Raw genomic sequence first — 26,963 nt, 5'->3', positions numbered from 1 at the left:
ATACCATCATCACCATTTCATAGATGAGAATACTGAGGATCTGAGTGGTTACGTGAATAGTCTAAAGCCAGAGGTAATAAATAGTAGAAATAACTCCCTTATTCTGCCTGACTCTCAAGTCCAGACTCTTTATACTGCTCTATAATCAATGACTGATCAATGCTCTATAATCAATGAAAAATTATTTTCCCCCTTAGCATGCCTGTGCTTGACTAGTAAACAAAACACAAAGACATTGTAAGAAGAATATGAAATTAAAGATGCTATTGATTAAACAGCATACGAAAAATCAGTTTTAGATTTTTCTGAAACATGCTGGAACCAGACAGATGGGACAAAGGAAGAAGCAGCAGAGGCAAGAATTAAATGTGATCTGGGTTTACAAAGCAACAGAATGTCGGCCTGGAAATAAATATGAGCTGACTGGAAAGCTGCCTCCACACAATTCCCTAACAGTCAACCAGTGTATTGTGTTGTTTTTATTAATGCAATTTATTATTCCCTTGTCTGACAGTGGCCAATTCAACTGGGTGCTTCCCAGGCTGCCAAAATCATTTTACAGCCAACAGATACCTGCACACCAATAGAGATTTCTAGGACGAGGGCACTGTTTACCTGGAGCAGGCAAGTGTAGACACAGCCATGAAACCTGGACACAATGTCTGCAAGTCTCACTGAGTGATTTGTAGAAGATAATGCACAATCAGATAGGAGTTCTCTGTGGTTCACTTCCAGGGCACAATCATCTACATGAAAAACACCCGTAACCTACTGGCACTTTTTCAAATATCTATAATACTAGGATAGAGTGGATTTTTTTTTTTTCTTTAATAAAAATCATCAACTAGAGCTTCTGGGCACAGCCCAGATCTCAGCAAAATAAATCTGGTATAAGAAAACTAGAAGCCCAGGGAGAAGGCGTTTCTAAAATGGAATCAATTCTCTGTTTCTATTATTGCAATGCTTTACCCATAATATCTTAGTCACAAAATATATTAGTCACAAAATAGATTGGGTAGAATACATATATATACATGTGTGTATATATATATATGTATATATATGTGTGTGTATATATATATATGTATATATATATGTGTGTATATACATATATATATACACACACATATATATACATATATATATATATACACATATATATATAAACATAATATATTAGTCACAAAAGCAGTAATTTCAGAAGCTGGCAAACATCTCCATGAAAAATATGTGTTCATGTTCAAATTAGATAATCACAAAAATACTAAATTTCTCCAACCACTTGCTCTTCTCCCAAACTTAAATCTATCAGTCTTCCAACTGGAATAAACCATGGATTTAAAGTACTGTCTTCTACTGGACCATAATGTAAATACTTTAAAATGAGCTTCTGCGGAGTTCAAACAAGTCTTGGACAGTATCTGCCAGGCAGAACAAAGGAGCACTTTATACAACAGATACCACAGCAAACCAGCAGAAGCTCTAAGGGGTTGCTAAACACTCAAAAGGAGAGGCTGAAGCTTTTGAGACGCCAGGGATATAAGCCAAGAGTCCTCATTCTCTCATTTTCCCTATTTGTTCCCATACGCCCTTACTGGAAGCTGCTTTCTCTAGCAACAGCAGTTTGCCAAGGGTGGTCTGGGGACCCCTATGTGCAGTACAAAATGTCACTTGTCTTTTTCACTCCTGTTCTCAGAGGCATCGGGGAGCTTCTAGAGGCTACCTGATGCGGGCCGACATCACTCTACTGGCTAATGGGAAGTGTATTGTGTATTCATGCACTTTAAAAATTTCTTACTTTTAATATCTGATACGGTAAATATTGGTAGTCTAACGAGAGGGGAGGTGGTATTAGGTTTAACAAGTGGCTCCCCAAGGGGGAAAACACTCTGATTTGTAGTACTGGCCCATTGCACTGTGTAAATACTCCCACCATGGCCAATTACAAGCTAACAAGGTGATGCCATTGATCTCAAAGTAGGGAAGAGACGTGCACAGTCAGCTCTTGCAAACGCAGTACAACCTGGCTCCAGTTCCCCATGAGATAGGGCCCACATAAAGTGCTTTTAGGTTTTCAGTAACTTTTAAGAGTATAGAGGGGACCTGAGACCAAAAAAATCTGAGAACCACTGCTCTACAGTAATTTTTTCAAACCTAGGTTGTGAGCCACAAGGAATAAAATAAAATTTAGTTCGTCCCCAACACCATTAAAAAAAAAAAAAGAAAGTTAACAAAAAGGTATCAGTTATCACAGGTAACAAAGGTACTGTTTTATGAAATTAGGTCACATTAGAAAATGTATTTCCTACTATGGGTCACAGGTTTTTAAAAACTGCAACACACTGAGGGCAGCAAGCTGGAAAGTAATAGGCATGAGATGGCTCTGTAAATGTTGATCTCATAAACCTGTGCCAGGTAGACTCTGGGAGAGAAAATGATTCCTAGAAAGAGGCAATATAGCCGGGAACAGAGAGCTGCTGCTGGACAATGACATTTACCAGCTGGGCCCCAATGAGCAACAGCACAGGGCAAAAGAGGGCTGCTCGCTGGTAAATTCACACAGCAGGGCTTCTTAGGAGAGAACAGCAGTTACCACCTGCCCAATAAGGATGCCAGTGCTTATTCATCCTCCTGTGTGTCTGTCAGATACCCTCCCTCTTCCCTGAAAGTAGAGATAGAATAATATCAGCGAGAACAGGCCGCATTAACTGTAAGGAGCGCCTCTCCTACTGAGTCCATATCCAAACAGGCAGAAGGCCACTCCTTTAAATAAGACGACCTTTACGTGCAAGTTAGAAATGCCGTAATTCAGCATTTTTGCACTCACTCAATAATGGGACATTCAGGGGCACCTGGGAATGGTGTTGGGAAAACTGGACAGTGACATGCAGAAGAATGAACCTGGACCACTTTCTTACACACACACAAAAATAAACTCAAAATAGGTGAAAGACCTAAATGTAACACAGGAAGCCATCAAAATCCTAGAGGAGAAAGCAGGCAATAACTTCTTTGACCTTGGCCACAGCAACTTCTTACTCAGCATGTCTCCAGAGGCAAGGGAAACAAAAGCAAAAATGAACTATTGGGACCTCATCAAGATAAAAAGCTTCTACACAGTGAAGGAAACAACCATTAAAACTAAAAGGTAACCGACAGAATGGGAGAAGATATTTGCAAAGGACATATCGATAAAGGGTTAGTATCCAAAATCTATAAAGAACTTACCAAACCGAACACCCAAAAAAACAATCCAGTGAAGAAATGAGCAAAAAACATGAACAAACACTTTTCCAAAGAAGACATCCAGATGGCCAACAGACACATGAAAACATGCTCAACATCACTCATCATCAGGGAAATACAAATCAAAACCACAATGAGATACCACCTCATGCCGGTCAGAATGGCTAAAATTAACCACTCAGGAAACAATAGATATTGGCAAGGATGGGGAGAAAGAGGAACCCTTTTGCATTGCTGGTAGGAATGCAAACTGGTGCAGCCACTCTAGAAAACAGTGTGGAGGTTCCTCAAAACATTAAAAATAGAACTACCCTACAACCCAGCAATTGCACTACTAGGTATTTATCCAAAGGATAAAAGAGTGCTGTTTCAAAGGGGCACATGCACTCCAATGTTCATAGCAGCACTATTGACCATAGCTAACGTATGGAAAGAACGCAAATGTCCATCAACTGATGAATGGATAATGAAGATGTGGTATATATATAAAACGGAATATTAGCAATCAAAAAGAGTGAAATCTTGCCATTTGCAACTACATGAATAGAACTAGAGGGTATTATGCTAAGCGAAATTAGAGAAAGACAAATATCATAGGACTTCACTCATAGGTGGAATTTAAGATACAAAACAGATGAACATAAGGAAAGGGAAGCAAAAATAATATAAAAACAGGGAGGGGGACAAACCATAGGAGATTCCTAAAGAGGGCTGGGCAAGGGGCATTAAGGAGGACACTCGCTGGGATGAGCACTGGGTGTTTATTTAGGGGATCAATCACTGGATTCTACTCCTGAAATTATTGCACCATATGCTAAGTAACTTGGATGTAAATTAAAAAAAAAAAAAGAAAATGTAAAAAAAAAAAAAAAAAGGAATTAAACTAAAATAAGGAAGTTGATATTTCAGAATAAAAGTAGTAGTAATAATAAATAGTCAATAAATAATAGTCAATTTTCAGGATACTATGATGAGACAGAGCTCTTAACACAGAACTCACAAAAAGAAACATGAATTCTAAACTTATCCAAAAAATTGTAAATTCACAGACACTTTTCACAGTATAGGTACTCCTAATACTAAAAAAAAAAAAAACTCTCTATCAGCACACTATAATTATTACCCCTCGACATATGTACATTTCAAGCCAAGTGCCAACAAGAAGGCAGAAAATTCTAGAGTTTTATCTTGACTTTGACCCCTTTCTACAAAAGAAAAATATTTTAATGTGGAAAAAAAGTGGGGGAGGTTGTTCATATTCAAACAGTTACCTGGCATTTGCAGCTTTCAGGTCACAGAAATGAGCGAGTAAAGTTCTTACAACATCATTGCAGACGACTTTAACCACATCCACGTGGCTCAGTCTGTGGCGCAGTTGCCTGGCAATTTCCCAAAAGTCTTCCAAGAGCAGATGGTAAAGCTGCCCCTCGTCTCTGCTGAGATTTCCATACCAGGACAGAATGTAATCTCTGTAACTGTAGTCAAACACTACCAGGAATAAACAGAGCAAGGAGTAAAACTTTAATGAAATACCAAGACAGCATTTCTACTGGAAGCTACTCTTTAACATTCACTGTTTAAAATATAAAGAGAGTAGATAACAAAACAAGAGAAGGCATAATCTTTCCTAAAATATTTCAAAATAAAAGAGATTCTCATCGAACTAAAATTCTAGGATTGTGGTGACCATCTGTCCTCAAAATTCATAGATGGCCCAATTTTTAAATATTCTACCTTGGAGCCAAACTATCTAAACTTGTCAAAACAACAGAGCATCTTACACAGTGGCAACACACTTATGGAGCGTGCCAGTCATCAGTTTATTGCCTCTCTGCTCCAAATGCACCCTTTTTTGCCCTGCTTTAGGATACTGGAGATGGACCCCGTAAACATTTCTTCTTTGCCAACCCAGATCATGTCAAGATTTATCGGGAGAGGATGCTGGAGTGACTGTGGAGGAGGAAGGGGCTTCCTCTCCTGGTTCCCGTGTATTCCTCTCCGATTGCCCCTGCAGCGTGCTACACGCAGCAGCATGTGGGACACCAGATGGCACTCACCCCACCCCACCCCCAGCAGATTCCAATGGCACTCAGAGGGCAGCTTCCCAGAGAATTGTGCTAGCACCCTGGGGGTGGCTTCCTGTCACCTGTGGTGTCTCCCCAAACCGCTCCACCACAGCCACAGCTGTGCCCTCTCCCGTCAAGCCCGGATCTCAGCTCCAGGGTGAAGAAAGAACCCTCTTCCAATGTGTCCCTCCTTAACGTGCTCTGCTTGGCCCTAGGGGTAGTGATTGCTCCCATTACCTGCCCTTCTTGTATTCTTTGGAGTTCTCTTTATCTCTCAGTAGCTAAGTCCCTTTATAAGTTAATAAAACTTTATATTAAACTTTCTTGTTCATGTACTATGTGGTTTCTGTCTCTTAGTGAGACCCCAACTAACGCAGGAAGAATCCCCTAAGTCAAGTATCACGCCAGGCTCAGCATCTGTAGCTGACCACTTTCTTTGGAAGATTTCTAGTCTCTCTTTTCTTAATTCTGTACCAATTTTATGCCTTAGGAATAAAAAACCTGAGCTCTAGACCAGTGCTATCCAACAGAAAAAGAAGAGTCACATATGTAATTTTAAGTGCCTAGTAGCCACATTAAAAAGGGAAAAAGAGGAGTGCCTGGCTGTTTCAGTATGTTAAGTGTCTGACTACGGCTCAGGTCATGATCTCTCGGTTTGTGAGTTCGGGCCTCACGTTAGGCTCTGTGCTGACAGCTCACAGCCTGGAACCTTCTTTGGATTCTGGGTCTCTCCCTGTCTCTGTCCCTCCCATGCTCATGCTCTGTCTCTGTCTCTCAATAATAAACATTTTTTTAAAAATTAGTAAAAAAGGGGCGCCTGGGTGGCGCAGTCGGTTGAGCGTCCGACTTCAGCCAGGTCACGATCTCGCGGTCCGTGGGTTCGAGCCCCGCGTCGGGCTCTGGGCTGATGGCTCGGAGCCTGGAGCCTGTTTCCGATTCTTTGTCTCCCTCTCTCACTGCCCCTCCCCCGTTCATGCTCTGTCTCTCTCTGTCCAAAAATAAATAAAAAACGTTGAAAAAAAAATTTAAAAAAAAATTAGTAAAAAAAAAAAAAAGAGGGAAAAAGAAACAGTTAAATTTCAATAATATATTTCATCTAATATATCTAAAATATTAGGATTTCAATACATATTCAATACTATATATTGATGAAATTCTTTTCCATACTAAGTCTTCACAATCTGGTATATATTTTATACTTCTAGCACATCTTAATTTGGACTAGCCACATACTCCATTACCACTTCTGTACAGAAGTCACTGTACTGCTCAGGGCAGCTCAAGTCCATAGAGAAGGAAGATAAAGACTGAAAAATAAAAATGGTACTGGGCTTAAGTGGCAATTCCCCCAAGAGAAAAACACATACTCATGTTCCAGCTCAAGGACACCTGTACTATATTTTAAGCACTGCTTATTTCTCAAGGTTTTTTTTCTTTCCTTCTTCAAATACCACTTGATTTGGCTTAATTTTGATATGACCTTATGTCATCTCAGATAATAGTTCATCCTTTTGCTTTGCTTTGTCCCCAGGAATCCTATGGAGCAAAATGTAACTTGGGATCCTGATTTACTTCACAGCTGGCCTACAAAAGGCTAACCTATAATTCTCAAATACCTGTGCATTCCAGGATTTGTTGCTCATTTTACTCATCTTGGCCACTACACACCAATTTTAAATGCGCTTAGTGGGGGAAGGTGGGGGTCATATTTCCTAGAAAACTGAGTCACAAATGGAACCCCCAGCTCAGGATCAGTATTCATCCTGTGTGAGGATTCCAAATGTAGGCAACAGCCCGCAAGTCAAAGAAAACACCATTCTTGTTTTAATATTCTGTGACAGTTTTTTTCTCAGAATATCAACTGTGAAAGTGTATCCAATCCTTTTCCACATTTCCAGAATGTCTGCATTATAGATTTATAATAATTTACAAAATAGCATCTTAAATCTCATAGGTCAAAAACACGTATAGAGCACCAAGAATTTTGTTCACAGACGCATAGGTACAAAGGTTTAGCTAAATTCTCCTAGTGATTCCACTGGCCTTAGTGATAAGATACTTAAGACAGCTAAGCCTTACAGCTGAGAACCATTACTTCCCAAAGAGTAATGGGGGAGGCATCGGGAAGAAAAAAAAAAAAAAAAAAAAAAGACACTACCTCAATCGTTCATTTTTCATTAAATAAGTATTTAATTCTAGTATTATAAACTCCCAGTATGGAAGGTAGAATAGATACATATCCACTGGACACAAAAGATAAGGCAAAATAAACGCAAATCCAACAAATTAATCATCTCCTAAACATTTTGGCTATTTTCTGCTCACTTTCAGATATTAATTTCAACTAACGGCTGTTATGTGTTCTAGGGTGCCTGGGTGGCTCAGTCGGTTAAGCGTCTGACTCATGATTTTGGCTCATGTCATGATCTCACGATTCAAGAGTTTGAGGCCCACATCAGGCTCTGCACTAACAGTGTGGAGCCTGCTTGGGATTCTCAGTCTCCCTCTCTGTCTGACCCTCCCCACACTCGCTCTCTCTCTCTCAAAAATAAACAAACTTTTTTAAAAAAATGGTTATGTTTTCTAGATTTTAAAAAAAGTAGTCACATCTCATTCCTAAATGGATTATTCCATTTAGGAGAAAACAGGAAAAGTTTCTGACCCAGATATTTAAGAAATTACAGCAAAAACAGGAATAGGTTAATCCTATAATCTTATTTATTGGCAACAAATAGATCATTGTTCCTACACACTAACTGAGCTAATCCTCTCAGGAAACTGAGACTCCAAGAAGTGAAATAACTTGCTCAAAGTCAAATAGGTGGCAAGTCAAACACTCTACTCAGCACACAATGGTTCCACATTAAGGTGAACTAAACAAGTCACAGGAGTGAAAGACATGAGAAATCTGAAACAGCTTCCTTGCCCAGTGGACATCCAGCTTGTTTAAAACATTATTTATATGAAAAAATACACAAATGGCTACACGTTTAAAAATTGCCCTAGAAGGCATTATTAGGACCAAACAGACTTGGAAGTCACAAGAAGTTGTTTCTTCTGTTCAACATAAGAAGGAACTGAATAAAAAACATTAAAGCTATTCAAGATTCACATTAGATAGTGAATATTCCATCAGAGGGAACTTTAAACAAGCCAGATAGCCAATGGACAAGGATGACACAAAAAAATTACTTCCTGAGATGGTGGGCTGAATTATGTAACCACCACAGGCCCTTGTCTACAAGTCCTTTAGATTCTTCTCCTGGACATCTCAATGCCAAGCTATCAGAACATGGTAAGAGCCACCTTGACAACAAAACACTGCTAAATTTGTTCATTTGCAACTCTTTCTCCCTTACTCTTTCATTAAACAAAGTTTTCAGGCCATAGAGTTTCTAACTAGTAGCAAATAAATCTACAACCAAAAACATTTGGGAAATAGAAGCACTTTTCCTTTCGTTAAAATTTGCTTTCAAATTATAGAAGGAAATTAAAAGCAATTTTAAGAGACTTGAGATCTTTAAAACAAGATCTTAGTATACTAAAGGATTTATGTGAATGGCATATTCATCTACATAATGTCCCATTACGTTTGTTAACCACATTGTACATGCTAACTAATACAGCTCTAGAATACTCTTCCAATAATACATTTTGATTACAAATTGATAAAAATGAGTATTGGCAAAAATCTGAACTCAGTAACAGAACACATACCTGTCCCACTAACAAATCTCTATCAATCTCTATCAGTACCTCTTTAAGCTAAGTATTATAAAAATATAACAAATATAAAAAGTATGAAACAAGGGCACTTGGCTGGCTCAGTCAGTAAAGCCTATGTCTCTTGATCTCAGGGTCATAAGTTTGAGCCCCAAGTTGGGCAAAAAAAAGAAAAAGTATGAAACAAAGCCATGATTCTAAGTATCTATTACATAGCTACACTCATTTACACAAGTCCATATATGAACAAATTATTTTCAAATATGCTCTATGGGTCAATTTGAAGAGATACAGAAATTCATGATAAAATTATTTTATGGTCTTTATTAACAAATAAGCATAGGGGCGCCTGGGTAGCTCAGTTGAGTATCTGAGTCTTGATTTCGACTCAGGTCATGTATGATCCCAGGGTCATGGGATCAAGTTCCAGATTGAGCTCCACGCTGAGTGTAGACCTTGTTTAAGATTCTCTCTCTCCCTTTTCCTCTGCTTATACACTCACTCTCTCAAAAAATAAATTTTTTTTAAAGAAATAAGTTTAAATAATATAACAAACCACAATGAGAAAGAACAACTTATCCTCACTTCCAAGCAAAGAGTCTTTCTTCTAAACACATAACACTAGCCAACAAAAATTTAAGTGCTATTATCAAATCTATGTTCTAGACTGCTCTCAAAGAAATAAGCAGGTAAAAAGGAATCACTGAAGATTACATAAAATGGAATAACATGATTGGAACTTTAGTTAGATTAATATAAAAGGAGGATTTAGGGTAACAAAGTAGGATAAATCTAGAAGCAAGTGTGACGTGGGGTTCGAACCCACATGAGAATATGACCTGAGCTGAAATCAAGAGTCGAGCATTTAACTGACTGAGCCACCCAGGCGCCCCTAGTTTACTGTTGTTTTTGACGACTGACAAATGCATCCATTTTACTCTCATGACCAACTTTATAGCAGCCTTTAGCTCTTCTTTTGGTAGATAATATAATGTTCAACTTCACTGAAAATCATTTTGCTTAAAACAAAGGAGAGGAAATTGTAAACATTAAGAATATAGTGAAGGGGCACCTGGGTGGCTCAGTCGGTTAAGCGTCCAACTTTGGCTCAGGTCATGATCTTGCAGTTTCTGAGTTTGAGCCCCGCGTCAGGCTCTGTGCTGACAGCTCAGAACCTGAAGCCCGCTTCAGATTCTGTTCTTCTCCTCTCTCTGCCCCTCCCATGCTCAGGCTCTCTGTCTCTCAATAATAAACGTTTGGGGAGCCTGGGTGGCTCAGTCGGTTAAGTGTCCGACTTCAGCTCAGGTCATGATCCTGAGGTTTCTGAGTTCAGGACCCGCATTGGGCTCTGTGCTGACAGCTCAGAGCCTGGAGCCTGTTTCGGATTCTGTGTCTCCCTCTCTCTCTGCCCCTCCCCTGTTCACGCTGTGTCTGTCTCTGAAAAATGAATAAACCTTAAAAATAATAATAATAAATAAATGCTAAAAAAAAAAAAAAAAGAAAAAAAATTCTTGTACCAAAGTGTAATTAACTAAACCTCTTACCCAAAGGCTTTGGATAATATTGTTCTTTTGAAATAAATCATTGTTCAGAAAGTAGCCTGAGGATAATGTGGTTTTTGGGTTTTTTGGTTTCATTCTGTTTTGGTTTTTGTCAACTAGGCCTCAGCCCTGGTCTTTTCTGTTCCATAAGTATTCTGAAACAAATTGGTCCATGGTAGATAAATATGCCACGTTTAAGGACAGAGAAACTTTACAGTCTTAAAAAATTAAAGAGACACCCATGTTCACAGCAGCATATTCACTACAACAAAAAGCGGAAGCAACCCAGATGTCCACTGATGAATAGATAAAGAAAATGTGGTTACAGGAGGTGCCCGGCTGGCTCAGTCGGGACAGCAGGTGACTCCTGATCATGGGGTCATAAGTTCACATTGGGTGGACAGTTTACTGAAAAAGATGAAATCTTAAAAAAAAAAAAACTATCTGGTTATAGACATAAAACGGAGTATTCGTCAACGTTAAAACAGGAAATTCTGACACATGCTACAACATGGACTGATCTTGAGAACATTATGTAAATCTAGTAAATATGTAAAATAAAAATTTACTTAAAAAGAAGTAAATATGCTAAACACAAAAGGACAGATACTATTTGATTTCACTTATATGTGGTACCTAAAGTCAAATTCATGGACAAAGAAAGTAGAGTGCTGATTACCACGATCTGAGGGAATGGGGGAGTGGAAATTATTGAATAGGTATAGAGTTTCAGTCTTGCAAGATGAAAAGAGTTCGAAAAACTTTACACAGAAATGAAAATGTACTTAACACTACTGACCTATACACTTTAAAATGGTTAAGTTGGTAAATTTTACATTATGAATTTTACCACAATTAAAAGGAAAAAAGAGAGTTCCAATTCCAGTCGTGGAAGAAGCTTATATCAGACTAACCTTCCTATAGAAAACAACTGTGAACTCTAGAGAAAAAATATTAAAGAACTATTTAAAGGCACCAGAAAGCAAAGTCAGAGAAACTGAAGGGAAAAATCTACCAATAGAAGGGACTAGCGCTGGTATAAGTCATGTTTATGTAACTTTCCCCTGAAGCACTCAACAGTCCTAGAGACACAAAGCAGTTCAAACTTTTTTTTTTTTTTAATGTTTATTTATTTTTGAGAGAGAAAGAGAGACAGCATGTGAGCAAGGGAGGGGCAGAGACAGGGAGACACAGAATCCAAAGCAGGCTCCAGGCTCCGAGCTGTCACCACAGAGCCCGACACAGGGCTCGAACTCACAAACTGGGAGATCATGACCTGAACTAAAGTCGGACACTTAACTGATTGAGCCACCCAATTGCCCCAAGGCAGTTCAAACTTAGAATGAACATCTGTTTTTTACTTTAATCTAAGATATCAGAAACAGAGTTAGGAACTGCCAAAGCAGCTGAAAATAAATGCAGGAAGCACAAACAAGGATGGAGCCACAAATTCTGGATTACAAACTCTCAAACCCATTGTTGATTATGTCCTACACATGTATGGAAGTATGACTGCAAAGAGACCAGTTCAAAGCAAGAGCTAGATGGCTGAAGTAGCTGAGCACATACTTGAACTGTTGTCCACCGCAGAGCTGGAATCCTGCCCTGCTAGAGATGTGACCATGGACTTGCCACTGAAACTGTGTAGGGAACATGAACTAGAAGGGTTAAGCCTAGGTCCCAGGACTGAGAAATTCACCATAGACTAAGGACAAAACCCAAAGAAACCTACCCTAAAAATATGTGTAAAACCAAGTATCCCCAAGGTGAACAGTTAAAAAATTAAGCTGCATACTAGAACAAAAACTGACACTCTTCAGAGGACAATAACAGAAACTAGAATGTCTAGAAAGCAGCATCCACACTGTTCAAGACACAATCAAAAAGAAGACCTGAGAAGAAACATACAAACAAAAGTAACACACACTTAAGAGCAAAAATCAATCAATAGAAACCAACTCCAAGATGGCCTAGATTTTGGACTTCACACAAGGATACCTTAAAGCAGCTATATAAATATGCTCAAGGAATTACAGATAAAGATGGTCATAATAAGTGACAGATGGGGAAATCTCAGTAGAGAACCAAAAACTACACAAAAGAACCAAATAGAAATTCTAGACATGAGAAGTACAATATTTAAATAAAACATTTCATCGAATACCCTTAACGACAGACTAAAAATGTAAGAAAAACAGTCAATGAACTTGAAGACAGATGAACAAAAATTATCCTACCTAGAGAACAGAAAGAAAAAAGGATTGGTAAATTAGATGTCATCAAAATTAAAAACTTCTGCTCAAAGGCAACATTTAAAAAATAAAAGGCAATTTACAAACTGGGAGAAAATATTCACTATATCTATATTTAACAAGAAATGTGAAACCAGAATAGATCTTTAAAAATCCTAACAAATAAATTATTGTAAGTTAAACAAATTTATTTAAAAAAAGACATGAACAGACATATCACAAGTAAAGATATGGAAATGACCAAAAATCACATGAAAGGATGCTCAACATCATTAGTCGCCACAGACATGCAACGTAAGGTCACAATAAGATTCTGTTTTACATTAATCAGAATAGTTAAAATAAAATGACAACAGTAAATGTTGGTGACAATGTAAAAAACAACCAGAACAATCATATATAGTGAGAGTCGAAATAAAGACATAACCACTTTAGAATATTATTTGGCAATTTCCCACAAAGTTAAACACACAACTACCCTTGGCCCAGCAATTCTACTCCTAGGAATTTGTCCAAGGCAAATGAAAAACATATGTCCACAAAAATACTTGATTTTAGCAACTTTATTCAATATGTTTCAAAAAATTAGAAACAACCCAAATGTCCAAAAAGAGAAAGGATAAATATATTGTGACACAGTCATATTAGTGTAATGGAATACTACACTCAGTAATAACAAAGAATGAACTGATATAAAAAAAAAAAAAGGGTAAATCTTAAAAATATGCTAAGAAATGGGGAGCCTGGGTGGCTCAGTTGGTTAAGCAGCCAACTTCAGCTCAGGTTATGATTTCACGGTTCGTGAGTTTGAGCCCCATGTCAGGCTCTCTGCTGACAGCTCAGAGTCTGGAGCCTGCTTCAGATTCTGTGTCTCCCTCTCTCTCTGCCCCTCCCCCATTTACACTCTGTTTCTCTTTCTCTCCAAAATGAATAAATGTTGAGGGGGGGGAAAAAAAAAAAAAACATGCTAAGAAAAGAAGCCAGGCATAAGAGACTACACCCTGTATGATTCCATACAAACTTCTTGAAGTTTAAGAATAGGCAAAACTAATCTACCATGATAGAAATTAGAACAGGGAAGTAGGTTTCATTAGAGAGGGACAAGAGGTAAACTTTCTATAATGATAGAAATGTTTAGGGCTCCTAGGTGGTTCAGGTGGTTTAGCATCCAACTCCTGATTTCGGCTCAGGTCATGATCTCACATTTTGTGAGCCCGAGCCCCATGTCAGTCCTCTGCACTGGCAGCATGAAGCCTACTTGGGAATCTCTGTCTCCCTCTCTGTCTCTGCCCCTCCTTTGCTCGCATGAACACTCTCATGCTCTCTCAAAAATAAATAAACATTAAAAAAAAATTTTTTTAGTTTGCAAATGGTGCTGGTTACATGGTTATTCGAATTTATGAAAATTACTGTATTATATGTACACTTAAGATTTGTGCATTTCAAAGTATGTAAATTTTACTTCAATAAAAGCAATTAAGAATTATTTTTAAACCATGATATTGAGATTATGAATATTAAAAATTATTGAATTTTAAATTTGGCTTTTATTAAAGTCATCATACTTGACTAATACAAACATTTTACTTCTGCACAGCAAAGGAAACAATCAGCAACACTAAAAGGCAACCAATGGAATGGGAGAAGATATTTGCAAACGACATATCAGATAAAGGGTTAGTATCCAAAATCTATAAAGAACTTACAAAACTCAACACCCAGAAAACAAATAATCCAGTGAAGAAATGGGCAAAAGACATGAATAGACACTTCTCCAAAGAAGACATCCGGATGGCCAACCGACACACAAAAAAATGTTCCACATCACTCATCATCAGGGAAATACAAATCAAAACCACAATGAGATGCCACCCCACACCTGTCAGAATGGCTAACATTAACAACTCAGGCAACAACAGATGTTGGCAAGGATGCGGAGAAAGAAGATCTCTTTTGCACTGCTGGTGGGTGCAGCCACTCTGGAAAACAATATGGAGGTTCGTCAAAAAATTAAAAACAGAACTACCCTACGACCCAGCAATTGCACTACTAGGTATTTATCCAAGGGATACAGGTATGCTGTTTCGAAGGGGCACACACACCCCAGTGTTTATATCAGCACTATCAACAATAGCCAAGTATGGAAAGAGCCCAAATGTCCATCGATGGATGAATGGATAAAGAAGATGTGGTATACATACACACACACACACACACACACACACACACACACACACACACACACATACATAATGGAGTATTACTCGGCAATCAAAAAGAATGAAATCTTGCCATTTGCAACTACGTGGATGGAACTAGAGGCTATCATGCTAAGCAAAATTAGTCAGAGAAAGACAAATATCATGTGACTTCCATATGAGGACTGTAAGACACAGAACAGATGAACACAAGGGAAGGGAAGCAAAATAATATAAAAACAGGGAGGGGGACAAAACATAAGAGACTCTTCAATATGGAGAACAAACAGAGGGTTACTGGAGGGGTTGTGGGAGTGGGGATGGGCTAAATGGGTAAGGGGCATTAAGGAATCTACCCCTGAAATCATTGTTGCACTATATGCTAACTAACTTGGATGTAAATTAAAAAAAAAAAGAAAGAAAAAGAAAGAAGTATTTTAAAAGTTTAGTCTCCGAAGTTCTAAAATTCTATGCATACACACAATTTCAGACTGTCTCTGTACTTACATAGCACTCATCTTCAAATTTTAATACAGTGATTTCTGTGAACTATGAAAGTAAACATACTTGCTTAAGTATGTATCACTTACTCGGTTTTCTCAACTTCATATCTAACACCATGTATTCGCTTGAAAAACTCAAGACTTTTTCTGTACTTACAAGTGAAACTGAGTTTTTAGAAATCTGATTTTAAAATTATTTGAACTTTAATTTGATCAAAATATATCTTCTCAATTTCAATATTTCTAATTACACCTACTTATTTCCACATCTACATGTAACAATGAACAATATTGTGCCCTCAGCAACCAGCCTTCAACCCTTTTCGATACCACTTTTACAGGCATGTCCTCCATTCTTTCCAAAGGCCGACCGCTACCCCTTAATTTGTTTCACTGGTTTGTCAATGAATGAGCCTGAGCACACTCATCCCAGCACACCTTCTCTAGGTTATATTGAAAGAAAATGTATTTCCTGATACCCGTTTTAGATAGCAGAGGACAGACCCTTGTTTCACGTGGTGGAACTAGCTCCACGTGGCCAGTGAGCTTCATGACCTGGAAATCCTACTTAATAAATATTTAAATCCCATCCATTCAACTGAAATACAGATATATGATTCAGTCATCATAAAAACCCATGACGAAAAATTCCTAAGGCTACACACAGACAAGAAGGATAAATTTGTTGGAGATCACAATTTTCCCTTTCAAACAATATGAATTGCTTTACATGACAATTATATACTCTCATTTAATCCTTACCTTCTTTTAGAGCTTTGTCCATATTGTGAGAAATCACTACCCTTCTAGACTGAACTGACTCATGTGAGTTTCCATATACAGGACTCTGAAATGTAAGAAAAAAGGAAGAAAAAAAAAAGATACAGATTACTGAATGAATAAATCATATATAAAAATAAAACCAAAGTATAAAATACCATTTAAACAAGATATTTTGATATTAATAGATTAAGAAGTTCTTCTGGAAAAAGTAAATAAATGCTTGAGGTTAAGGTATTTTTAAAAAGAAAGGAAGGATTTTCCCTACCAGATATCAAAACAACATGATGCCAGAGGAGGAATAAACAAATCAACAGATCAGCAGAAGTACAAAAACAAATGCATCTACATATGAGAAGAACATAAGAAAATTTGAAATCCGTGAGGAAAACAGACTATTCAGTATATGTGCTGCCGAAGCGAGCACGAAAACAGACTATTCAATAAATGGCGCTGGGATAACTGGATATTCACGTGTGGAGAAAGGTTAGAGTCTTACCTCATACTTTAAACATAAATGATCCCAAATTGATAACCAACAAAGTATTTTGTTAAACTAAAAACGTATTCAAAGGGAATAAGGGAGAAGCTGTTTATAATCTTGGGATGGAGAAGGCCTCCCTAAAATAAGACACAAAATTCAAAAGTTTTAAAGAAGAAAAAGAACTGACAAATACAACTACATAAACTAGACAACTCCTGTGTGACCAAAGACACTATAAAATATAAATGATAAGAGAAGGAGACAATATCTGCAACATATATCACAAAGGACTATTATTTAATATATACAGAGCTCCTAAGAAAACTAAAAGGATATCAAGCAATTAAAAGGGCAATCATAAAAGATAAACAAATACCAATAAATATATGAAAAGAAATAAATACGCAACCTCCTTTTAGTTAGAGAAACACAAATTAGAGCAATGAGATCTCAAACTGCCAAAGCGGGGGGAAAAGGTACCTACTCTCAAATATTGGCAAAGATACCTAAAAATACTCATTTTCATACATCATTGGGGGAAATGTCTACTTCTATGAGCTACAAATTCATTTAGCCAATTCTACTCCTAGAAATCCAACCAACGATATTTTTGCGAATGTGCAAAAAAGTATGCAAAGAACTTCCTTGCTCTGTTGACTTTAAGGGCAAGAAATTAGAAAAACCCCATGGGGCACCTGGGTGGCTCCATCAGTTAGGTGTCCGACTTCGGCTCAGGTCATGATCTCATGGGTTCCTGGGTTTAAGCCCCACGTCAGGTTCTGTGCTGACAGCTCAGAGCCTGAAGCCTGCTTCGGATTCTGTGTCTCCCTCTCTCTTTCCCCCCACCCTCTTGCTCTCTGTCTCTCAAAAATGAATAAACGTTAAAAAAAAAATTTTTTTTTAAATAAAAAGAAAAAACCCAAGTGTCTATCAATAGTCAGAGCTAAATTATGTTGCACCCATATTTGAGAATGTAACGCAGCCATTAAAAACAATGAACTGGCTTGAAGATTAACCTGGCCCCTTTTCAAGGATGATATGCAAATTTGCGAAGCATTCCATTAAAAAAAAAAAAAAAAAAAAAGAATGAATTAGGGATATATATACCTTCATGGAAAGTTTTCCATGGTGGGAAATGTTTGGGAATATATACACGAAACTATTAAAAGTAGTTTCTTCTAGGCAGGGGCATAAGTTTTTACTCCACTCCATTACTTCTTACTCCACATATGTCTGTGTAACAGTATGCTTTAGAATTTTTAATTGTACAAAGATACTACTTGGCACACAAAAAAAGGGGGTGGGATAATATAAAGAATTAAAATCCTACTATCTGGCTAGTAAGACTATTTACAGAATAAATTGTTTTAATTGGTCACACACCAAAGTGACTGAAAACATGTTATTATGTGATTGGGCCCACTTATTTGGTTTTGGAGGATAAATAGAAACTGAGTAATATTAACAAGATGTAGGATACTCCCCTGTGCATGGGAAATATTACACGTGCTTGACTAGCATTACCACATCACTACTGAGATCCAAATGGCTAATATGACTACCACGCTCAACCAACAAACAAGCATGAGGAAACAACTTTGTTCTCCAGGCAGGGCCACCCCACTACAACTGCATTCAACCCCACGGCCCTGGGCCACCCAACCTGGAGTGGAGAACTTCTAGTCCTTAGCTTAGTTCCATACTATCCATGGGTAGAGTGCCAAAGTGTCATCCATTTTCTTTGTTATTAAAAACAAAAAGCCATAGTTTTAAGATTCCTTAGTTGAAATACTTTTAAAAGCCTTAAGATGAAAGTGTTGCACTCATGAAAGAAAAGAATCCCTTTATGCTACAAATTAGCGTAACATTCCACACTCTCCCAAGGAGTTACCAAAAAAAAAAAAAAAAAAAAACAACAAAACAAAAACCTTACTCATTACCTATAGACAAAGTCATTAGTGAATAAAGTACACTCTCAACCACTTAAAACTATTTTTTAGTCTCTCAGCTTGCTATAAAATTTAATGTAAGTATATTCTGTTGTAACTTTTACATTTAGTTTGTGAGAAAAATTGAGTAAACGAGGAATTTTAAAATTCTAGCAATTTTTTTTAAGTTTATTTTGAGAAAGTGCACGTGCACCCACACGAGGGTGGGGGGAGTCGGAAGGGTGGGGAAGGGGCAAAGAGAGAATCTGAAGCAGGCTCTGCACCACCAGCACAGAGCCTGAAGCGGGGCTCAAACCCACGAACTGTGAGATCATGACCTGAGCCAAAACCAAGAGTCGGATGCTTAACCGACTGAGCCACCCAGGCGCCCCAAATTCTAGGCATTCCTAAAATACCAGACAGATATTTTCACACTTACCCATTTTTTAGACAGTTGTTTTGAACTAACACTTTTAGAGTGCTATTCTAATGAGTAATTTTAATCATAATTTCTCAAGTTTTTGGGTTCCCAAATCTAGATATGGTAGTTTTAGTACATAATACTAGTTGGATGAGAAATTACAACCAAACAACACTTATTTGAGATGGTCCCAATTTTGGGTTCTTGAAATGGAAACTGCCTATCAGGGCTGGGAGAGAAGCAGTTGTGAATGTGACGGACAGACAGCACATGGATACGTAAGCATATTCTGTGCTTATTGTGTCTTTCTTCACAAATTCCTCCAAAACTTAATGTTTTCATTCTTACCTTTTACTGTTTTCTGTTTTCCTAGTTGTGGCTCTACTACTTCTTGCCATCTGTCTACAAACTTCTTTTCTCTCTCTGCTTCATACTTAGATGTGATACATATATAAACATGTCTGTCACTACTGACTGTATCTAAGTCCTTTACGCTCTTTAATCTAAAAAGCTTATGAGAGTAATGTTCTCTATTTTGGCTCTTTAAGTAAAAGCTCTATTATTTTTTCTGTGTGTTTTTCCAATCTGGGGTTGTGGATTTCCCCACACGCTATCCCCCAAGGTCACTGGCCCTCACCGGAAAGAAAAAAGTTCATCATCCCTATCCCATCCCTAACAGCCTGATGGAGAATCACTGAGTAACAGGAACAGGAAGATTATTTAAAAAAAAAAAAAAAAGAAAAAAAATCATGCGCTCAAAATAACTAGGAAACCATGCATGAAAATTCCTTTTTTAAGGATTTAGTATTTACGGAGCCAGAATCTCATGTCTAAATGACTACACAGAGTATAAGTTAGTCACTACCACACATAGTCTATTGCTTTTAGATCACAAAGATGGAATTTACTAATCTTTACCCCAGGGTGGAGAAAGAAAAGGAAGGAAAAGAAAGGAGGGAAAGGGAAGAATGGAGAGGAAGGGGAGAAAGCTAGCTAGCTGCAACAAATGCAAAATTTGAATAAATTCCTGTGGCTCAGGGCAGTTGAGCCAAAATTGTCTTCATTTTCCTTCTATTTATAGGGTTGAAAAAAGAAACTCCACATGGCAGAGACTTCCCCCAAAGACTCGTCCTTTAAGGCAAATGCTAACTTGCCCTATCCGCACTGGCACAGCCCTCATTTCTCAAGGAAAGCCCACCTCTTCCCGACAATCTCTTTCCTAAAATGCCAGTATTAGGAAAGAGGAAATAAAAATGTCTGTACTTCTCCCACTGTAACAAAGAATAAGTGATAGAAATTTTCAGGAAGATTTCAAGTCCAGAAATTAGGACTCTGAATGTCGTCCGACTACTCGGCTCTCACTAAAGTTTTTAGTACCCGTATCACACTGTTAACTCACAAAAGCTTTTGGCTAACTAGTACCACTGTCAGGTAAAAAATACACCTCATTTTTTATTTAATTAAAACAAGTGAATTCTGTCTTCATTTTAAGATTTAAAGCTAGCTGAAAACTAACTTGAAATCATTTTTAATCACTCGGTGAGTTCTCTGGAGAGAAAATGACGTCTCGACACAGAACTGCTGATTTTAAAAATGCTTTCCAAAGACAGAGCAAAACCGGAAAGCTTTTCTCTAATATATGTAACTAAATCCTCCAGCATCAAGGAGCAGATACCATATCAATAAACCCTTTGCTGAATATGTATCGGCTTTCTATTCACTCCTGAAATATCAGGTTTTAGTCTATAGCCAAAATATACTCAAACTGTCTTCGTGTCAGAGCTAAAGACACCCTCTTCTGAGGAACCAACATCCAGAGAAAACCCATGCAGAGAAACCTGGGTACTCTGACATCATTAGCAACTAAACAACCAGGAACCACCTGGAATTCAGCCAAGACATGTACCTCATTGTCCACTGTTTATAAGCAGGACATTGCTTACTGTGCTGCTTCCTGTGGGAGCACAGATGGGGCCAGGACAGCCAGCCCATGACTTGGAACTGCTTTCATGCCCATTACCTGGGCTCCTTAAATAAACAAATGTCACCCTCCTTCAGTATATGCTTATACGGTGAAAACAAAAATTTTTGTAATGTATTTTGGTCTGTTTTCAGAAGAAAAACAGTTGCACAGAGTTGAAAGACTGATGGGTGTAATTTCTTATAAGGTACTGAAACCGTGATTTATCTTAGGAAAACAAACACAAAGCCCTGATCATCACCATTAACCACATGGAGCCGTCACATGGCTGAGTCTTTCCAAGTATTCTCAGCATCTGACAAGTACTGGGATCCCGTGACTAATATTCTCATTCTCAAACTATGTTATTCTCAAAACCTTAGCTCCTTTCAAGCCAATCATATTCTGCCTCAGCCTCAGAAAATAATTTCTCCAAAAACCAAAGAAATCCAAGAATCACACAGAACCTTCCTCCGAAGATAAGGGACTCAGAAACCTGAAAGGCTATCTCAGGAAGATAGGAAAGGACTGAAATAATTGAAAATTCGTCTCATTTGACTAAGACACTGACAGAAGATTGCGACACGAGTAATAAACGTCATGGCCCAACACGGAAGCTGAGGAGCCACGTTACAGAGCTATGAGGGCAGCGCAGAGTAGAAAGAACACGGGCTCTCAAGTCCAACAGTGCTTTTTACTAATGGCAGATCCTTGACCCAGCCAATTCCCTCTCTAGCTTAAGAGGGCTTATAATATCTCAAAGGATTAAATAACTAACATCAGGGGTCCCAAAATGAAAAAACACAGCAGGAGCCTGGTAAGGAATATAAGTGAGTTAAGGGGGTGGCCATAGCTGTACCTGCTAGATGTTCCAACTCTCTTCTGCAAAAAACGGAAATCAAAAATTTCAGATGTTGTCTACAAGTAATTCAATTTCATTCCCAACACTGTGGGCTTACGCTGTCTGGGCCAAACCATGTGCCACATTCAAACCACGGCCCTCTACTGTGTCACTGCTGGCGCACAGAACGCGTTTATTAGCAGAGTGCCTGGCACCTACTAGCAAATAGAGCCATGATCACTGATAAAACTCAAAATGTTACCAACTTTCAACACATTTGAGGCTAATCGGTGGGCTAGTTGGATGGCTGGCTGGTTGGTTTTCTGAAAGGAAAGAAATGCTGGAAACAAATGCGAAAAAGAAGGGCTGAAAAGTTAAGTAACCAGAAAACAAGAGCCGAGATAATAAAACATATTGTTCTTGAAATATTTTTGCCTTTGAAGCTACACTTTAGAGGGAGTAAAGTGTACATTTCCTGGAGATGTTCTACAGTGTATGTGCCTTTACACTCTATTGCTGGTGAAGTATTTGAATGTTCAAACAAAACCCGGTTTGATCAGAAGCCAGTTTCCTGGATTGTGCTTTACAATGTTTAATCACGAACTAAAAAAGGTCTTGTTCTCTTTACTGATAAAAGAAAATTGTCACATACTGAGAGGTTATCAACTGGGGAGATTGTACTGATAGAAAGTAGTGGTATTTGCGTCTATTGTCCCCTCTTAACCAAGTACAATTTGGGGGCACCTGGGTGACTCAGTCAGTTGAGCATCCAACTCCTGGTTTTGGCTCAGGTCATGATCTCACGATTTGTTGAGTTTGAGCTCAGCACGGAGCCTACCTGGGATTCTCCTCTTTATCTCTCTCACTGCCCCTCCTCTGCTCTGTCTCTCAAAATAAACTTTAAAAAAAAAAAAAAATCAAGTATAATATCTACTTCAGATATAAGAGAAAAGGCTTCTTTGAAATTCAAACCTATAAATGTCCTCTTATTGTTTTTCTAGATTCCAAACATGCTTTATTTCTTTTTAAAATGCTATTTACAGCAATATAAAGAGTAGAGACACGTTCAACATTATAGATATAAAAGAATTAAACTGACCCATAACACCATTAATCCAGAAATGATTATTGACATTCTGGTGCATTTCCTCTCAGACGGTGACTCCAACACTTACTATGTAACTTTGGGAACCTATTTTTCTGAACCTCAACTTCTTCATCTCTAAAATAAAGATAACAATAGTACCCAAAAATAAATAAATAAAAGATAACAATAGTACCTACCTCTTCAGGTTGATAAGAGCATTAAATGAGTTACTACACATTAAGCACTTACAACAGTGCCTGGTAACACAATAATTCAGATTATTGGTACTTTTATCATTTTCCTACTTTTTAAAATAAATTAAGATAACAGTATTCACACAGCTCTGCAACTGGCTTTTCTTTTTAATTTTTTAAAAATTTTTAAAATGTTTTTATTATTTTTAATTTTTGAGAGAGAGCACGCAAGCAGGCGAGGAGCAAAGAGGGAGACACAGAATTCAAAGCAGGCTCCAGGCTCTGAGCTGTCAGCACAGGGCCCAACGCGGGGCTTGAACCCACAAAGCCTAAGATCATGACCGGAGGCGAAGTCGGGGCACTTAACCAACTGAGCCACCCAGGAACCCCTGCAGCTGGCTTTTCATAGTTAGTATTATGAGCATCTTTTAAGAAATAAGATTTGGAATATATTGTTTTGAATGACTTCTACCACAATGTAACTATTCTTCTATTACTATGCATTTACTTTGTCTCCACCATTTTCTTCCTAGTTTTTTAAAACTTTTTATTGTTTTTTTTTGAGAAAGAGAGAGAGACAACACATGAGTGGGGGAGGGACAGAGAGAGAGGGAGACACAGAATCCGAAGCAGGCTCCAGGCTCTGAGCTGTCAGCACAGAGCCCAACGTGGGGCTCAAACCCACAGACCATGAGATCGTGACCTGAGCCAAAGTCAGATGCTTAACCGACTGAGCCACCCAGGTGCCCCTCTTTCTCTTTTAAATGAAAAAATATTTTCATTTCTATGCTATTGATCTAAGTGTAGGACCACCAGAAACAATCTAAAAAACTACTAAGTGTCTATTAAATATATAGTTGGATTTGGAGTCTGACTTCATTCAAAGGACTGTGTACCTCAAGAATTTTGTGCTTCATGGAGTCTTACGAGCTAAGAAGAAACTGAAGGAATTGAATGGGGCATGGTAGGAGGGTGTAGGAGATGCTGTGAAGCACAAAATATGCAAAGCTGAACTGGAAAAATCCCTTTCCAGCCTCTTCAGCCAACCCTGCACTATGGGCCTGGAAAACCCGATGCTGCAGGGTACTTCCAGACAGGGAAATGAGTAATGGACCCAGAGGCAGGAGCAAGACAGGGCCTTCTCTAGCCTGAGGAATATGTGGGCCGTGAAGCCAACTTGGCCTCCAGAAATATAAATCCCTATCGTGATTCTACCTAAAATGAACTTGGCAAGAGATGAATGGTAGATTAGATCATCAGTAGCTCCCGTAGCTTATTACACCGTTTATCAAAGTATGGTTGGGTTCAGGCTAAAGGCCAACCCTGCCTGTATGCATCACATATAGGAATCAAGGTTCTGTTTATATTTCTATAATGAAAGATATTCTTCAGCTGGGATAGACCTGAGACTAGATCCCATGAAAGAGTATGAAATCAGACCCTTTCTCTGAACAAATATGAAATTCAAATGTGCTTTATGCTGGAGCACAATCCCCCTATTATTACTATGGGAAAAGCATATGACATTACATTATAATGGCAAAAATACTACATTAAGACCCAGAAAATGTAGGCTGTAGTTGGTTCTTTGCCATTTTCTTGCTGAGTTATAGTAAACATATTCACCTCTTTGAGATTCAGTTCAATTTAAATAATTTTTGCTCTATTTATATTAAAGGATGATTCTGCATCTCAAGAAGGATAATGCAGTAAAAGTGCTTTAAAATTACAAAGCAGTTTACAAATATAGGTTCTTATTACAGTTCCAAGAGTCATAGTCTAAATTTTTTTACAATGATAATTTCCTTCGCAAAAAATGATTGTAGTTCTATTACGTGTGATTAGTATTATGCCTTTCATGGTTTCAGGTCTTACTGTCACAAGTAGATTTCTTGGTTAATAAACTACTTTCCAGGAGAAAAATGAATAGTTCTTTACTAATTGATCAACAGAGATAGATTTTGAGGTAGGTTAATGTATTTAGGATTGTTTTTCCACTCAGTTGGAAGAATTAGACTAACGGGAAGGGAGATGTGTTTCACTTCTAACGTCAAGGACTCAAATCTGAAGATCCTTAGAAAACACACTTCACTTGATTTTAAGAGAAATTTAAGTATATCTCAAATCAGACACAGGTTTGGAAACTGAAGTAATAACATGCACTTGAAAGTACACAGGCAAACAGCAGTTTGCCTAAACTGGTAAGTGCAGAACAGATACCAGGGCTAGAAGGAGGAGAATGAGGAAAAGCAAATTGTCTCAGGAAGGGTAATTGAAAACTGACATTAGCTTTGTACATACCTGAAAAGGTTCATGTAATAAAAATTCTATAACCATTTTGTTGCTGACTTCCATTGTAATTTTGAGTTCACGAGGGAAATCACAGGCTTCCATGATAGGAATCACATTTCCATCCATTCATTCAATCATCTAACATTTACTGAGGACTCTGTGTGTCTGCCTCTTAGTTGGGTACCACAGAGACAAAGGTAAATAAATTATATTCTCTGTGCTCAAGGGCCTTAATCTATTTTTGACGGAAGCTTATCTTCAAGTAAAAGAGGTGGCAAAAGGTTTAGAAAAAAAACTCTTAGAGATAATAACAGCAAAAACATTTATTGAGTCCTTAATGTTGTACTGGGCTGTATCCTAAGTACATTGTCATTTAATCCTCAGTGACCCCATGAGATAATGTTATCCCTGTTTTATGGATCAGGAAACAGTTTTAAAGAGATTAAGTTAGGCTAGCCATACCACTGAGGAAGGTTGTGCTTTGGAATTCTAATATTCTTCCTTATTCTGGTATCTTCTCTACATTATGATCTTCAGCCCAGGTCATGGAAGAAAAGTTACTCAGTATACAATCAACCCATGAGATCATTCCATAAGAATTTAAGTTAATACATATTTGAGGTATATTACAAGAATTATTCTCATTTCATCAGAGTTGAATGAAATCAACATCACTGAAACCACTCAACACAAATGAGAAAGGAGAGAGAGTGGTTACCTCTGCTTCAAGGCTTTCATGTAACTCAACAAATAGAGAGGAGTCACATAGAATTCCTTTTTTCACAGAGTCCTTTAGTAACAAAAGCAATCACTGTTTTTTTTTTTAATATTCCATTGTTGTTCTGAAATACCATAATACTATTATTAATTTGTTGGCTAGCTTTTAAATAAAAACTGGTGATTAGATATTTAGTACCTACCAAGTTAGAAAAATATTATATTGGTAATCTAATTCAGTAGTATCTCTATTTCCATAGTTCCCTTAAAGCAAAAAGCTGAGCTCCATGTACAGTGGCTCAGGCAACACACAGATATACAAGATACTGAAATGTGGGAGATGAATTATTGCCATAAAAACAGTGGTTGGATAAAATCAAAATGAATTCAATGGAAACTATTCAAAGAAGTTGACTTTACGTCCCTTCTAACTAATGGGTAAAAAGTTAACTGTCCCAGCATAGATGTAGATCATAAAAATTATTCCTACCGTTTCCATCAAAAATTCATGTTAAAATTCAAAGAACAAAACTTCTGGGGCGCCTGGGTGGGCAGAGAGAGAGGGAGACACAGAATCCAAAGCAGGCTCCAGGCTCTGAGCTATCAGCCCCCACTGCAGGGCTCGAACTCACAAACTGTGAGATCTTGACCTGAGCCAAAGTTAGAAGCTTAACCAGCTGAGTCCCCCAGGCTCCCCAAGAGGTAGTTTTAAATGTAGTGCTTGAATCAA

At 37.9% G+C, this 26,963-nt stretch overlaps 1 protein-coding gene across 3 annotated transcripts in view; it reads right to left on the bottom strand.

Annotated features, from left to right (window-relative positions):
* Nucleotides 1-26,963, bottom strand: part of SNX25 (sorting nexin 25) — a 131,334-nt gene that overhangs the window by 86,096 nt on the left and 18,275 nt on the right. For all 3 annotated transcript variants that reach the window (XM_053900844.1, XM_019422270.2, XM_019422271.2), the window contains exons 2-3: nucleotides 16,292-16,376; nucleotides 4,518-4,734 (exon numbers count right to left, since the gene is read on the bottom strand). In XM_053900844.1, coding sequence (XP_053756819.1) covers nucleotides 4,518-4,734; nucleotides 16,292-16,376 — 302 coding nt within the window. The remainder of the gene's footprint in view (nucleotides 1-4,517; nucleotides 4,735-16,291; nucleotides 16,377-26,963) is intronic.

Source organism: Panthera pardus, unplaced genomic scaffold, assembly GCF_024362965.1.
Source record: "Panthera pardus isolate Hobbes unplaced genomic scaffold, ASM2436296v1 HiC_scaffold_13, whole genome shotgun sequence".
NCBI lineage: Eukaryota > Metazoa > Chordata > Mammalia > Carnivora > Felidae > Panthera > Panthera pardus.
This window is presented reverse-complemented; position numbering and strand designations above follow the sequence as displayed.